The sequence below is a fragment of the Columba livia genome, chromosome 1, assembly GCF_036013475.1.
Source record: "Columba livia isolate bColLiv1 breed racing homer chromosome 1, bColLiv1.pat.W.v2, whole genome shotgun sequence".
Lineage (NCBI taxonomy): Eukaryota > Metazoa > Chordata > Aves > Columbiformes > Columbidae > Columba > Columba livia.
The window spans coordinates 149,537,931-149,554,558 of NC_088602.1; the positions used below are offsets into that span (position 1 = coordinate 149,537,931).

The window sequence follows — 16,628 nt, forward strand, 5'->3', positions numbered from 1 at the left end:
AAAATAAGGGAGTGAAATCTGGAGGCAGAATCCAAATACTTCCCCTCTGTCTCTTCCTCCTCCCAGTCCAGGACGGCAACACTAGGGGCACAGAGCAACAGCATTCACTGGAGCCTAATTCCAGTTACTGCTTAGGAGCAAGAAACCTTACAAGCTTTAAAATAAATGTATACAATCAGCAAAAGCACAAACAAACAGAAAGGTCATAGAAGCCAAAACCACTCAGAACAAACCAGTTGGGGCTAGTTAACATAATCTGCTCCATTCACATAACTAAGTTTATTTCACTGAGGGCATGAACTTTCTTGGAAAAGCTCAAGTAATTAACTGCAGGAGCTTACACATTTTCTTTCCCTCAAGTTTATTTTACCCTGAAATTAGAGCTGCTTGCACACAACTTCTTCTACTAATTCACTCAAAAAGCTGAGGTTTGCTTGTTCTTTCCAGAAGGAGATACTTGAAGAGATGGTAATGTTGAAGTGTAGGAGTCCTTTCAATTAGTCTTATCCACTCTTCCCATCACTTTGATAGATAAAGAAAAAAAACATATCTTACCTCACGGAAAAAGAACAGGTTTCCAACAAAAGGAAGAGGTGGAGGATGTCGGATCCCTACTTTGCTTAGTTTGGAGAATGCAGATGTGGAGTACCTGGAAAAAATGAGGTAGTAAGTCAATTTTGGGTCTTGTCACGACAGGATTTACCATAGTAATTAGTGCAGATGACTTCCCTGGATTTGGAAAGGGAGAAAATGCTTACTATGTTGGCCAAACAGAACTGCCAATGTGGTGACATTGCTCTTCAGGTCACAGAAATAAATGCAGTAGACTGGTGCTTCAGAGAAGGCAGAAGAACAAAGGGCCTCAAACACAGGCCTGCAAATTGAGCAGTAGGAACAGAGAGCTGTTTCTCCGCACACAAAGGTCTTCTAAGTCAGAAGTGAGGTTACAAATGAGATCAAAATAGGTATTTGGGTTTTGACTACTGTGGCACAGCTGGGAAGGGAACCAGATATATCTGCAGACTACTTTATTCTTTTTCCATCACCTATACAGACCACAGAACAAGAACTCAAACCAGTCTCAGTCATACATGAGCCAAGACACTGTCATTATGTTCAAGTCAAGTCTACTACTTGGGCCAGATACACTGATTAAGTGATTTTCCTGCTGCCAGTCAGCAAATTTAACAGAGATAAAAAATACACAGGAACAAAACTCAGACTGAAAAGCTTTATGCATCCCTTGTTTCAGATGAAACTGTGGCATGTTGACAGGGACAACACTGAAAAAAAGAGAAAAAAAGAAAAATCTAACCTCATAGCTTTTTTTTTCCTTTCCTCCCCCTTTCTTAATACAAACAATGGATTTAACTCAGTGTACTTCAATTAGTGAAACCTGAAAGAGCAGGAGCTAACAGCAGCAGCTTTGATTAGGCAAAGACTCAATAATAGTGAATATTATCACACTGAATGCTATCACCAGGAGAATGAGGGCAAAAGATCTTTAAGATTAATAAAGGCTGTGTCTATGTTAACACCTTGGCTCCAAGCAATAGTATAGTTTTAAAGCTCTCCCCCTGCATGACAATACTATGTCTGGGGCAGTTTTGGCCCATGCAACCACACCTTTTTGAGAGGTAACTGAACTTGAAGCTCTGCTCCAATCCTTCATCTCTTACCAGGGTAGGTCTGAACTAATGAGCAATCCTTCAGCTTTGGACCCCAGGTGCAGTGAGACAATTTAGCCATGGGAGCAACTTAAATCTAGCCCAAAATAAAATCCATGAACTGCACATAATGTAGGGGTCATGATATCAACTACTTTACTGTATCAAGTCTGCGAGTCATCTGAATGACACAATAGAGAGATAGCAGAAGCAACACCCTCATCTCCCAATGGGCTGACTCCCTCTTTATCCCAGTATACAGCTCTGTTGACTCCAAAAACTCTGCTAACCCATTCCCACTACTTGGATCTCTCCTCCTTCAGGTCCAATAATTGAAACATGCCTCATTTGACATGCCCTACATGATGCAGGCTGGAATGTAACCTAATGAGCAAACAGCACACAGCTCTTGGGCATCAGGAAGGAGTGGGGAGAGAAAAGACTAGAAAATGGTCTTTTTCTCTAGCAGACGAGGAAAGAAAGAGAGAAAGAGAGAGAGACAAAGAGAGAGAGAACATTTTGAAATGAAATATATAAAATTAAGATAATTAAATCTCACATGACCAGCAAAACAGAATGCGCCTTAAGTATCGAGTTAGCAGCTTTTTGTACTTTTGTTTCCTGAAAAGATTTCCTGCAGCACAGTACGTATTCTCTTAATGGTTTTTCTTTTGTGCAGATGTATTAGAAAAAACATAATCAGAAGATAGAGATTTGATCATTTTTAAATAGCAACAATGTTTTTTTGAAAGGGAAGTTCAAACCTCTCAATGGAAGTGATGTGTCTTCAGACTATGCAAGAGTATTATTTCAGTATGACAGGGTATCATGGAATAAAGTTGACATTTATTACACATTTTATACATATTAAAAATATAAGCATTTTTCCTTATTGAAACAGCTAATACTCTTGGGAAAAAATGTTTTAACTTCAAAACAACAAACAGCCTACACAATGCATTTTCTTTCCCAAAGAGAGGATTTTTTGCTGCTGTTTGAAATTTTCCTAGTGTCTTTGTGTCATAGCAAAGTCCTCATCTTCAGTATGTAAACAGCGGAAAAGATGAAAATCTCTCTCAATGGAAACCTGTCAGTTTTGCAGCATTTTATCCCAGATGTTTTTGCTGTAAAATAATGGCAGATCACAAAACACCAGGGCTGGGCTACAGTTAATCGCTAATTTCACTGTAGACTGGATACTCTGTAGACTCCTGGTCTTCACAGAATCATAGAATCATTTTGGTTGGAAGAGACCCTCAAGATTGTCAAGTCCAACCATTAACCTAACTCCGGCAATAACCACGCCCTTAAGAAGCTCTGTGAAAAGTGATTACAACAGACCCTTACACTACACAGAGTAAACAATGTGATCACTAAATACTTAAAAAGGAGCAGAACCAATGAGTATAGAGCACCCAGTTTCATAAGGTAAGAAACACCCAGACTCTGAAGACTATGCTTCGATGAGAGGTTCTTCTTTGTCAAATTCTGAATGTCACTGACAGCTCCATACAGCTGAGCACTTGCTTTCCTTTTTCCCTCCTAACATGGTTTTCTGTGATGCTTTTTATTCAGTTACATTTGAAGTAGGCTTTCAAAAGGTAAGGAAACATGGTGTACAATGAGATGGGAAACAGGTGCTGTAGTCAAGCTACACGCTGAAATGAAAGGGTAGGGCCAGCAGGAAAAAAAACAATGTCATTAATAAACACCTCTAGCTCTACCCTATTTATTTAATATTTCACAATATCTCTGGTATTGCTGAAATATCTGCAGTTTTGCAGAAAAAAAAGAGAAAAAAAACACAAGCAGAAAGTATTCGAGTGTCTAAAGACTGATGGTGCTGCATGCACAACAGAAGGAAGATCTAACATCGCACAGGTAAACTTGACCTTGGCCATTTCTAATGTAACAGCACATGTTCTGCAAGCTTAAATATTACTTGAAGAGCCTTTTTCCTTACCTCTGCAATATTTCAGCTCATTCCCAACATTTTGTGTGGGGGAAAAAGTTACTTGGGGGCTTCTTTTAAAAAAATAAGGAAATAAAAATTACCCTGTATAACACACAATGAACATCAGCAACACAAAAATCTGACAGCTTCATGACACAAACCTTTGTCTTTTCAGCCAGAAGCAACCAATAAATCCAACAGGCTAAATTTATGTGATTCAGCTACTCAGCACACCCATGACACACACTTGGCCAGTAAATCAGAACAGTGTGCTCAATGCGGGGGGAAAACAGTGGCCAGGTTCTGCTGCTGGGAAGGGGAGGTGAGCTGGAAGCCCCAAGAGTACACAAAGGCAGTGTTGCCTTGTAGGCAGTCACAAGATGTTCATCTGGAGCAGCTGTCCATGTAAATGAAATGGTTGTCTGCCTTATCACCAGCACAAAGTCTTATTTCTCACTCTGCCACTTACCACACATCTGTGTTAATTTATCACAAAAATTAATCTGCTATCAGACAAGCTCCTGCTGTTGCTGTGGGTGCACACTAAGTGTAGATGACCGGCCAATGAACTAGACAGGGTAAGTCAAATGCCAAATCTAGAAATAGAAGAGATACTGAGAGGTGACCAAGATGACCAAAGATACGGAACAACTTCTGTACAAGGAATAAGCAAACAGGCTGTAATCTAATCCTGGAAGAGAAAAGAAGCAACTGATGCAGGATGTGACAAATATATTTAAGATCCTGAATGGTTTAAAGAAAATAAGTAAAGAATTATTGCTCACTATTAAAAAAGGAAAAAAAAATAAAATCAATCAGGTGGTAGGATCAAAAATGAAGCACTTTTCCAGGTAATCAATATACTAACTACGGAACTCCTTGCCATAGGTTGTTGTCTATTCCAGAAGCTTAACAATCTGCAAAAAATATTAAATAAATTAATGAAAGGAAAAAAATACAGCAGGGACTTTTAATTCCTGAATATAACAAATGCAAGAGACTCACATGGAAAAGATTAAAGGGAAAGAGAGAAAATGAATCCATTTTTTTTCCTAAGCAGGGAACAAGTCTGTAAGCTTCCAATGGCAAAACGCTATAAAACCTTAAAGACAAAACCTCAGACACTTCAGTTTTCTTAAGAGGAAGAGAGGAAGGAGTTCTTGTGCAAAGGGAAGGGCAGGAAAAAGGATAAAACTGATGGCAGCAATATTTACTGGACAATCTAGCACACTCTCACTCAAAGGAGAAGCATACCCTAATATTTACACATGTTGGGCTTCCTACACAACTATTAATTTAAAACCCTGGCAGTGTATTTTGAACAAAGTGACAAGACATCAAAAGCAACCAGAGGAACAGCAGTAATGAAGTAGATCAATAAACAATTCAATGACTCTTTGAAGCTGTTCAAATGGCCTCTCAGAGATAGATGCTCTCTGGATATATTAAACATGACTGTTAAAAGAAAGATAACATGACAAATACATTCCTGTAGGGTAGCACTGCAGATTTAAACACTCTGCAATATGAACTTGTCTCCACAAAACAACATGTAGAAAATAAAGGGAAAGAGTTAAAATCAACAGGTAATTAACAGAAGTTGTGATATATATATATAATCAAAAGAACTAGCTGTCTGTCCAGCCAAGTCAGTACTGATCAGAACTGCACGGAAAAGTATTATACATTCTACCATTAAGTTAAATCAATTTGAGTAGCAGATAACATTAGCGGTCAACTCTACATCCTGGAGTTCAACATACCATTGAAATTACCCTAAATTTGTCTCAATAGAGAAAGTGTGTCATTCCTTTACCATCTAAGTAATATACAATCTAATAATATCTGAAAGCTATAAACTAGGACACTAAGAAACAAAACAAAACAAAAAAGTGATGTTATTTACTCTCCTTGTTGGGAGATGGGAGGTGTGTATTTTGGAAGACGGAGTGGAAAAACAAAGTAATTTGCTGAGATAAATGAAATCTATTCTGCCAAACAAGAGATAACCACCATGCATTTTCATCTATTTGCCTCTCTTTACATATACCCATACCAGATCCCAGTTAACACTAGGATGTATTTTGTTCACAAATTAATGATAATATACAAAATAACAGTAGCCTCCCCATTACAGTGATGGCTCATATAAAATATACAAGCATTCCTGGGAGCGCTGCCTAGACAGCACAGTTTCACCAAAACATTGATATCACCCCCAGCTGGCTACGGAGTTCGACTTTTTGCCCTTCACCCTCTCTGGGAAATTCTGCATTACAAATACTGCAGCAGGGTCACTGGAGACCTGCCACCACGCAAGTCTTTCAGGGTTACTGGAGACCTGCCATCACAAAAGTCTTTCCTCTAGTCTGATATTCAGGATGTTAAAGACAGAAAATCATTATCTGGTCCCATTCTGATGGAGGAACATGCAGAAGCCAGTTCCTGCAAGTGGGTCAGTATTGCAGCCAAAGTGGATACCACCCCAGATGGATACAACCACCTCTGGTTATTACCTCCAAAAAGGGTACTCACTAAAAACAAAACATAAAATTATATCAGCTGTTCCCACCCAGAAGACAGGTAGGTCCTGAAGCACTCTCTCACAAAGCAGAAGAGGGAAAAATGGGGAAAGTAAATCTCTCTTATAACCTATGCCAACCTTGGTCAACAAGGGTTACCAAATCGCCCTTTAGTCTTACCTAGCAGTACTCCTAGTCAAGATGGAGGGTTTTGCTGAAAGAAAATACAATTGGTTGTGTAGAATACTGGGCTCAGACTAAGGAATTATTACTATTCCTCAAAAAAAAAATATACAGAATATCGCAAGTATAATTTCAGTACATTGACAGGTAAGCTTCAAAAGAGACTTCAGCCAGCTTGGGATAAGGCTATTTGAGTATTGCAATTTCATTTTCAAGCTCAACAAATCTATACTTTTAAGCTCTGAATTTCTAGAGCTGTAATACCAGTTTCAGAGATAATGAGAACTTCCATGTAACACTTGCTCTCCTTAATCACCTGCATGCACTCTCAGTGTTTTAATTTTGACATAATTGCACAAGAAAAAGACAGACATTACACACACTTGCACCATCTGCCTCCACAGGGGCAGATGTTTTCCAGCTGCAAAACCTAAATGACCATAGCATTATTATTTCATTGAAACATCTGCTAAGGCACCAGCAATAACATGCAGGAAAGGCCAAAATATATGCCCAATATTAAATTCATACCTCATCTATCTGCTTAACAAGAATTTTTTTAATCCATACTGTTCTGGTCCGATGAACAGTTCTTTTAGTGTCTCTTATCTTAGAGAACCAATAGGCTCAAGGGACTGGTTGTAATAAGGATGTAGGTTGTCACAGTGTGTTTAAAGTTTTGCAAGTTACTTTAAGTAAAAAAAATAGCAGTGAATCAAGGCAAATTAAATTAAAAAGCTCATACAGAAAGCCAACATGCTTCACCATGTTCCAGAGTAGCCCTGGTAGAGACAGATGGTCCGTACAGCAGGCCAATGACAATATTTCATCAGCTCCCTCAGAGTGCAGCCCCTTCACACTGGGCAGTGACTTTTCCAAATAAAGAACAAAAGAACAAGAGTCATAAATCTACAACTTCAGCTCCTCACTATTGGCTCAACACCTTTAAACAAAATGATGGAGGTCAACAGCAGCAGAGTCTGTTGCATCCTTATAGCAATATATATCCTTGGGAAAGGAGGTGGTACCTCTACCCCATGTGAATGCAAAGAGTGGTCTCCTCACCAGGAGGACTGTCCACAGCAGATCTGAGGTTTGGTGCATGTGAGGCCAGGAAGCCTGGGTTAGAGCTGATAACTAAGGTCAGCTCTCACATCACAGCTCCACTGCCTTAACCACAGGCCAAGCCTTCCTTTTGTTCCCCAGGAACACTGGTACCATACCTTTCTTAAGGACAAATTTCCTCTTCCTCTTTTTTATTCACACAGATATTGTGAGGCACACAGAAGAAAATGGTACCACCTCAAAGCCATAAATGTTCTTGCTTCAGCCAGAACAGAAGTTTGCATAAAGAAGTACATTGCTAGAAACTCAGTTTTCAGAAACCGTGCTAAAACTTTGTGAAGTTTTTTCTTCCTCTCTGCAACTTCATATCCTAGTGATGCAACTCCATTTGCAGAGAACACGGCACCTGTTTCTGTATGCATCTCAACCATTCCTACACACCAGGAACAATGGTATGGATGAGGGTTGCAGCTTCATGTTTAAAGTGAGGGAGGCAAGTCTGTTTGGGAGCCTGATCATTCTTGCTTTTCATAACCACAAAGGAGGTACTCACTAGGCCACAGGGCCCTTATTTCATAGGGTCAAAACGGGGTTGCAATGCTGTGGTGGCTGCATTCCTGAACTGTTATCCAGCATATACATCAAGTAGTGATGTGCTGTGCAGCCAAAGCCAAGCCGTATTCCCACTAGCATGTACGTACCTCAGCTGCCTTTTGTTTTTCAATCCATGCAGTTCTGGTCTCTCAGACAACTTCCTCGCTGTCTGTTGCTGTCAGAGTTTTAGAGTTCAGGTCTTGTACCACATTCCTCAATAACAACACTATGTACAAAGCCAGACGGTGCTATTAAGAACCACCTGGCACAAGGACTGCATCTGCCAGAGAAAGCCCTGGGAAAGACAAAATTACCTCAAGAGGCTCAATGCCTCCCAGTGCTTTTGGGCCCAAGATGTCTTCCTTGACCAAAGGCAAGATGGGGAACACAGTCCTTTCTCCCTTTTTGAGATCAGCCTGTCACTGTATACACAGCAGGCACCAAACAGTTACTGGAACAAACCCTCAGGCATCTTCCCCACTTGTAGACTCAAATGAGCAGTTCTGACAGACTGCCAGGAATACTCACCTCCCTTTAGACAGTTCTGGATAAATGCAGACAGACCTCATGATTACATAGCACATGAAATAATTATTTTATTTACTTATTTTTAAGTTAACATCAAGAGGCCACCATCCATCCAGTGCACTGTACAGGGCAGAGGTACTGCTGACCAGAAACAGATGTGATCAGAGTGCCAGAGATCACTTCATAACATGCAGAAAGCCTGGATTAATGGTCCACAGCCCAACTTTGTTCTGGCATTTCCTAACTTGTGTGTACTTGACTTTATAACCTCAATATTGTGCCTTTAATGCAATTTTCTGTGCAAGTTCTCGGGTTTTTTAAAAGCTCATTAAAAATCCATCACATTGCATCATTTTGAATCCCTAGGAGTCATCAAAAGACCCTAGGACTATGGCAGAGACCTTTGCCAAGTGAGCTAATGGTGAAGCTGACAGAAGAAGCAGGTTGTCTTTCACACAAGGGACCTGCGAGGCACCGCCTGCCAGAGGGTGTCTCTAATACATCCTTTAAAGAAGGGAAAAAGAAAAAGCAGCAAAATTGAAGAGCTCCTAAACCAAAATGCTAGGCTCCTTGTTGGGTGCAGACACCTTACCAGTGAGCCCTCATCTGCTCCTCTGGTAGCTCCACCACCATCCTCGGTCTTTCTCATCCACAGTCCTGCCAACACTGCCAGCCCAAATCTCCACTTCCTACTTGCACAGACCTGTGTTGCTCCCCTTGCCCAGCCTCTGCCTCACCTCCCATTGCGAGCTCCCCAACTGAACCCTTCCCATGCTGTTTCATATCAGCCATTCATTATCCTCCATGCAGCATTTTATCCCAGGGCCTCTTGCACAAAGTCCTCTCCCTTCTTGCCATTCGAACACCCGCGGTCCACAAACTTTCCCTCCTCCCTGGCAGCGCTGCACAGAGGTGGTGGGTGAGTCGAGAGAAAAAAGGGCTGGTGGAGAAGCGAGATAGGGTCTCCGCTTGCAGTTCTCATGCCCAAGCCTTGTTGATGTTATCGTGTGGGGGATCCATTACAGAAATGCTTTCCTCGGTCCTTGTAATTGGAGCAAGCTGAGCTGCTCTCAGGAACTTGCTGCCTGGCCAGCCCTCAGCACAGACAAATGGTGTGAGTATGGGCAGCAAAGACAGAATCAGAAATATTAGCTTAAAATTATATATAAACATAATAGGTTTTGGTGAATGTGTGCTAACTGCAATTTTTCAAAGACTTACGATTTTCCCAAATTTGCATGAGAAAGGCAAGAAGCACATACACTGACAAAAACCACCTCCACTCACCAAATATTTGAATCCCTGTGTCAAAGCTAATATAAAAATCAAACACCACCTCTAAAGAGTAATTTAAAAAAAAAAAAAATCCCAGAAATAAAACAAACAAACCAGCATTTTTCTTCAGCCTCAGAAATTATTTTAACTGAAATATTTCAATAATTCCACCTAAGGCAGACACTAGCCCTGGAAAACTTCAGGCTCAGCTGCTTAGAGTTTGATAAAGCAATCAGCAACTGAAAAGAGACTTGTATAATGGGAGCATCACACAACCTTAATTTGTGCTGCTCTCAGACCCGCCTATAATTAAGTATGCCAGATTAAAAATAAAAGAAGTGCTGGCTCTCAGTCCAGGAGTGCACATAAAATCTCAGCTCACAGCTAGTTATTTTATGCAAGTTCTAATCCATTATGGTTGGAGGGTAACAATGACAATGTTGCCTGACCTTTAATTACAGGAAAGATGCTATAATACTGTACATGCCAGACAGCCTATGATAAACTTGAAATTAATACTGGAGACTGCCTGCTCCCCATGACTTGAAACCTGGTAGTACTCTGATTCCACAAGGAGAAAAGATGCCTCTTCATTTTTCTTTTCACAGTATCACAGTATGTTTGGGATTGGAAGGGACCTCAAAAGATCATCTAGTCCAATCCCCCTGCTGGAGCAGGAACGCCTAGGTGAGGTCGCACAGGAACATGTCCAGGCGGGTTTTGAATGTCTCCAGAGAAGGAGACTCCACAACCTCCCTGGGCAGCCTGTTCCAGTGCTCTGTCACCCTCACTGAGAAGAAGTTTCTTCTCAAATTTAAGTGGAACCTCTTGTGTTCCAGCTTGATCCCATTACCCCTTGTCCTATCATTGTTTGCCACCGAGAAGAGCCTGGCTCCATCCTCACGGCACTCACCCTTTATATATTTATAAAAATTAATAAGGTCACCCCTCAGTCTCCTCTTCTCCAAACTAAAGAGCCCCAGCTCCCTCAGCCTTTCTTCATAAGGGAGGTGCTCCACTCCCTTAATCATCTTCGTTGCCCTACGCTGGACCCTCTCCAGCAGTTCCCTGTCCTTCTTGAACTGAGGAGCTCAGAACTGGACACAATATTCCAGATGTGGTCTCACCAGGGCGGAGTAGAGGGGAAGGAGAACCTCTCTCGATCTACTAACAACTCCCCTTGTAATACACCCCAGGATGCCATTGGCCTTCCTGGCCACAAGGGCACAGTGCTGGCTCATGGTCATCCTGTTGTCCACCAGGACCCCCAGGTCCCTTTCCCCTACACTGCTCTCTAATATGTAATTTCCCAACCTATACTGGAACCTGGGGTTGTTCCTGCCCAGATGCAGGACTATACACTTTCCCTTGTTAAATTTCATTAGGTTATTCCCTGCCCAACTCCCCAGCCTGCTTGGATTTTCAGTCCTCTATTTCTCTCATATTCTATCATTCCCAATAACATAAAAATCACTATAAATTATTCAGTTAAACTTCACACACCCACTCCATTCAGGTACAAAGGAGGCAGAAACACCTCTAGAGGAGTGATCCCCTTTCCTGGCAGGTGGTTGAACCAGTAACATGAAGCAGTATAAAAGGACCCACTAGAAGTGGGAATGCTTCAGGGAACAAATGATAATCTGCTATATCATGAAATAGCACCAGTGCTGGCTGCATAACCCCAGAACAAACAAGAGAAGCTACCATACATACATCTAAATAGTGAAAGTCCAGAGCTCTGTGTTTTGCTGCATTGATTTAACACCACTAGAATTAAAGTGAAGAGTGTCTAGAGCTCCCTTTGTGAAAAGCAGCAAAGTACTGTGGCCACCAAACAAAAACATCATTAATTTCTGAAGGGAAGAAGAGCCAATCCTTCCAACTTCAAGGTTCCTGCACACAGGAACGGTGAGTGGAAGTACAGCAGTAGGGTTCAAAGACTGGTGGAAATACAGAAGATAAACTCAGCCTCCTCTTTTCCTTTGTACCTTATTTGTGACTTCTTGAGTACCTATGGACTGACAAGAGTCGAGCAGACAGGAAAGAGGAGTAGTTTAGTCCTTTTCAAAACGTCAACTCATCTTGTAAGAGAAAAAGTAGATAGAGCAAGGAATATGCCTAACTTCTATTCACTACCCCAGCACTAGCAACCATTGGTATGAGATAGGAACAACCTTGCAATTATTTCAATCACCTTTCAGTGGGCTTGAGCAGTCAATCACCATCACCAGCCCAAGTAAGCTATTGTGGGCCACTAACAAAGGCTGATTCCTACTACAAAACAGAAGGTAGTTGAATAGATGCCAAAGAAAGCCGAAGGAAAAGCAGAATTTCAAACAGACTGAATGAAAGGATTGCAGGCAGCAAACTTCAAGGAGAGTCTCTGAACTTGAAAAGCTGCCTAAAAAAAGTGGGCTCAAGCGTTGCTCCCAAGTGCTATCCAGATGAAAAACAAAACAAAAGCAACTGGGGTTTCCTGGAGCTCCAAATCACCCATTCAAACCATAAAGAGACTGAGCAACCAACTAAATGCAGGATTAGGAACACTGGGTATGCACAAAGTGTCAAACCCAGAGCAGAATCGACTGAAAGGTATTTTCCTTCTTTAATCACAAAAAAATGCAGTAACACCACACATTACTTGTAAAACAGCAGGTTGGACCATTCAGACAGAAAGATACTTTTTAAGCTGACATGCTCCTCTCTGGGTTGCTGGTTATAAAAGAAAAAAAAAATAATAAAGTGCTTGTTGCACATTATCTCATCTCCAGGCTGTACTTTGAAGTCCATTCTGGCCATTCCTCGATGACACAGACAAATTCCAATCCTTAAGAATAATTCACTTAACATTATAAAGAAGCCCTTGTTCAAGTCAGATAATTTTTGTGTAGAGGCTGACATGGAAATGGCTTTCCTGGAACAGAGTTGATTTGCATTACTCGGTGTCATAGCACATGACAGCTTACTCTGCAGCCTGCTTGTCTGAATCTTCCATAATCCACACAGCCGCCGTCCTCCTCTCTGTGAAGTGGTTATGCACAGGACAGGAAGAGCTAATTTTAATGAAGCGTCTTTGCTCTCATATCAGTCACGTCCCTTCTCGAACTGTTTATCTGGCAGGCTCCTGGATGTAATTTTGTAATCATTGCTCTCTGCTAACAAAGTCCACTACTGTCGCCTGTTGACTCTTGGGTTTTTTAACATCTGACATACTGTTGCACGAGTAATGTACCGTACGAATCTGCTAAAGAATCCCTTCACAGTATCTCTCAAAGGACCTGCTATTGCACCCTGGTCCCAGCTCACCCTCTCTCCTTCAAGTTACACAGTCTCAAACGCTCCTGGCACATGAAATCAAATTGCTTCAGTGCCTCAACCGCAAATTCACTGAGACAGCGACCATCTTTCCATTACATCGCACAGCCTTCATGTGCACCATGGAGCCTTGATCTTTGACAGGGCTTCATAGCTCCTGCTGAAACATAAACGATAAATAAATCATCATCATGGGGTCCCCTAAAGCGGAGGGAAGACTGCTTGCTGTCATTCGATTACTTTTTAACTACCACAATGAAGTAAAATTCCACAGGGAGGTAACGATAGAGAGTCATTTCCATGAATGATTCGCCTTCAAAGAGAGGCAAGAGGACAGTGAAAGCGCAGAGAAGCCAGTTTTCTTCGCCCTCTCCACAAGTACCTATGAGTGGATCTGTGATGTTTTCCAGAGGCAGAACAAAGAAACTAGATGCTGAAACACAGAGGCTTGGAAGGAGACTAAGAAGCTGATAAAAATAAAAGGACTAACACCAGAATTAGAATTGAGAGCAGAAGAGCATAGGAAAAAGGCATTATACAAATTATAGAAATGCTGGCAGGAAGAAAGAGCCTTGTAGAGAGAAACAAAAAGGCCGCTCAGCCAGTCAAAATCTCAGAGAAATCACATCCTAGAGAGGGGATGCAGCATCTTCAACACTACCTAGAGCCACATAAGGAAGAGGCTCTGATGCAATGAAAGAGGTTCAATTAATTATTACAGTTGGATCAGTTGGATTTGCATATTTCTTGTGCTAACTAAAACTTTTTTTTTTTTTTTTTTTTTAAGGCTCATTACAGATCCGCATCATTAGTTCCAGGTTTAGTTTGTCTCCAAAGAGCTAACCATAAGACATGAACCTGGAGGCCTGAAGACAAAAACTTTGACTTACCACTAGGGAGTTTAGTGCTTGTCCTAAGTGAAGCTAGACTGGAAGATCCAATCGTGGAAAGGCAAGTGACATACAAAAATCTTTGAATTGGAGGAATACAAAAAAAGACACTCAGGAAAGCATTAGCACAATCAACTCAAACCAAATAAAATGTAGTAGTACAAAAATCTAATATATCATATGCCAAACATGGCAACGTGGAAGAAGGTGACCCTCACTGGCCACTACCAGAACTCTGAAGATAAGCTTTAATGTCTCCCCAAGTGGTAAGTGAAAAGGTGGTTGCAATGTAAAGGCCCAGGTAAGGCGACGTATTGCCATACTGGCTACTTTATTTACTTACTCTATCACCACAATAGGAATAGCTAACTCAAACTAAGGTATTTTCAAATCCTTTAGGAAACCGCACTTCTATATTTATGTATACATCCATAAATGTACATTCGTATGAATGCATACACACACACTAAATATGTTTATTTCCCCACAGAACAAATAAATATCTTAAAATTTTGTATGTTTTCAATACTGTTAATTTTCCACAAGGGATTCTGTACATCATGTTTTTATTAATACTGAGCATCTATCTTTCACATGCATCTATCCCTTGAAGGTGCATCCACAGCAGAGGTAAGTTAAGGTGACACTCTACTATCGAGTGCCCACACTAACCTGCTTTGGAAAGGGCTATTTTTCTCCTCCTTGGGAAGCTCTCCTACTGAACAACACTGAAGGAAAGCCTAATATGCAAGGCTGAAGATTTTCTATGCTACAGTCCCACCAGTTATAGATAGTTTTGTTCTATTGTTTGGGCTGGAAAACCTAGCCCTTCTCAACTCCTTTTACTTCAAATCCATGCAACAGGCCAGAACCTACCCAGGACTACCACATTAGCTTAGGGACCTGCAAGTTGGTGTAAAGGCTTTCTGTTGTGGCAATTTCTCTGTCCTCAGGACAAAACAGAAAAAGGCAAACCTCAAAAATTCTTGGAAGAGGAAAGGAGAAAATGGAAGTTACGTGAAGAAGGAATCAGGTGGCTGCCCACTTGAGGTGGTTTAGAAGACTGGCTGGTTTCAGTTCTGCATCCACAGGTATCAGTATGCAGACAAACAATACTTTGAAAAAGCATTTCTTAAGCTTATGCAATAGAAAAGGTGCAATTTGTAACGGAGGAAAAGATAAGGCAGCATCCTACTGGAGTGAACATTTTTGAAATTAAGTAGCATCACACATGCCTAACAAAATGTCAAAGATGTTCCATACTAAAAAGATCAATTTTTAACAAAACCTAGAACACCAGCATAATCCTAAAATGTAAAAGGACAAGACGAAAGCAAAAGTAATGATAAGTCATTTAGCCTGACATCATCCTTATATAAAATAATGAAATTATCAATTTGGGATGCCATCAACAAAGAATGTGAGGAGCTGCTAAAAATGTAATTCATGGTTTGGTGTTTTGATTTTGCTTTTTTTTTTGGCAGGTATACAGGTATGGTTGATAAATACAGCTCTTCCAATAGCATCTACTTGTGCTGGTCCAATGTGCTAGAACCACTAGACCATGTAACTTCTTGTCTAAAAGACCTCACACTACATGAAGAACTAACATGACACCAAACTAGACAGCCTAAAAGTTGGCTCAACGCTTGGCCACAAAAATGTAGCTGATAAGCACGAGGTATTAATCAGCAAGACTCTTACTAGGAGGATTTACAGGGATAGTTTCTTATTTGCTAATAAAACGAATAATGAGTTACAGCCACTTAAATCCAGCCCCAGATTTTCTGTACTAAGGAATGCATCCACAGGTCTCCCTAGCATCCTGCTGCCTTAGAGCCACTGAAGTGGTTTGATAGTTGGAAATCTGTCCTGGCAGCTGTTTGATAGCTGATGGGCATCACAGACCATCAGCAATGGTCCCGCTCACGTGAACTATGACAAACACATCCTGATGACAAACACATTTATATGGGTACAATCCAGCTAGCAGATCACCCACTAGAGCAAGGCTGCAGGAGGCAGCTGAGACAATGTGAGAGTTCACTGCAGATGACAAAAAGTGATTCCCTTCCCCCTACCACCCACCTCCACGTGTTTCCTCTCACTGCTTTCTCTGTGTTCATCTGAGCTGATGCAGTCACTAAACCAGCCCAGCAGAAATGAACTTATTTTGCTGGTGGTTTTGTATCTAGGAGAGGGAAGGGTGCTCACATAATTAGCCAGGTAGGTCCACAGAGGGGACAAGTGAGTGCCAGAGTCAGCACCAGCAAGTGGGCAACGGGAAGGGGAATGTACCTTTTGGCAGCTGCGAACTATTAGGTCAGCTCAGTCACTGTGTGAAATGTTTCCCTTAAACAGAGTGACTCTAAAGCTCTTTCCTGGCCAAGTTAACCACTGACATAAAGATAGATAGGGAAGTATAGAGCAAAAATGACAGGCTGCAGCTACAGGCCTGGGAAGTGAAGTCATCTGGCAACTTGATGATGCATCTAGGAAGCAGAACCACAGATCATACCTCCAGGATGGATGGTTCTGCTTGGAAAGGTCACAGACATGTCCTAGGTCACTGCTTTGATTAGAGCTGGAAGCATTGCTGGTGGGGCTAGAAAAAGGAGTATAAAGGGGCTAG

The 16,628-nt window shown here is 41.3% G+C and overlaps 1 protein-coding gene across 12 annotated transcripts in view; it reads right to left on the bottom strand.

Moving 5' to 3' along the window:
• Nucleotides 1-16,628, bottom strand: part of TBXAS1 (thromboxane A synthase 1) — a 249,428-nt gene that overhangs the window by 179,539 nt on the left and 53,261 nt on the right. For 10 of the 12 annotated variants that reach the window (XM_065037883.1, XM_021284649.2, XM_065037848.1 and 7 more), the window contains one exon: nt 556-649. Coding sequence is in view for 9 of the 12 variants with exons in the window: in XM_021284649.2 (XP_021140324.2) it covers nt 556-649 (94 nt within the window). In the remaining 3 variants the exon portion in view is untranslated. Of the gene's footprint in view, nt 1-555; nt 650-16,628 lie in introns of those variants that run through there. The other 2 variants (XM_065037895.1, XM_021284652.2) reach the window with 2 other exon arrangements.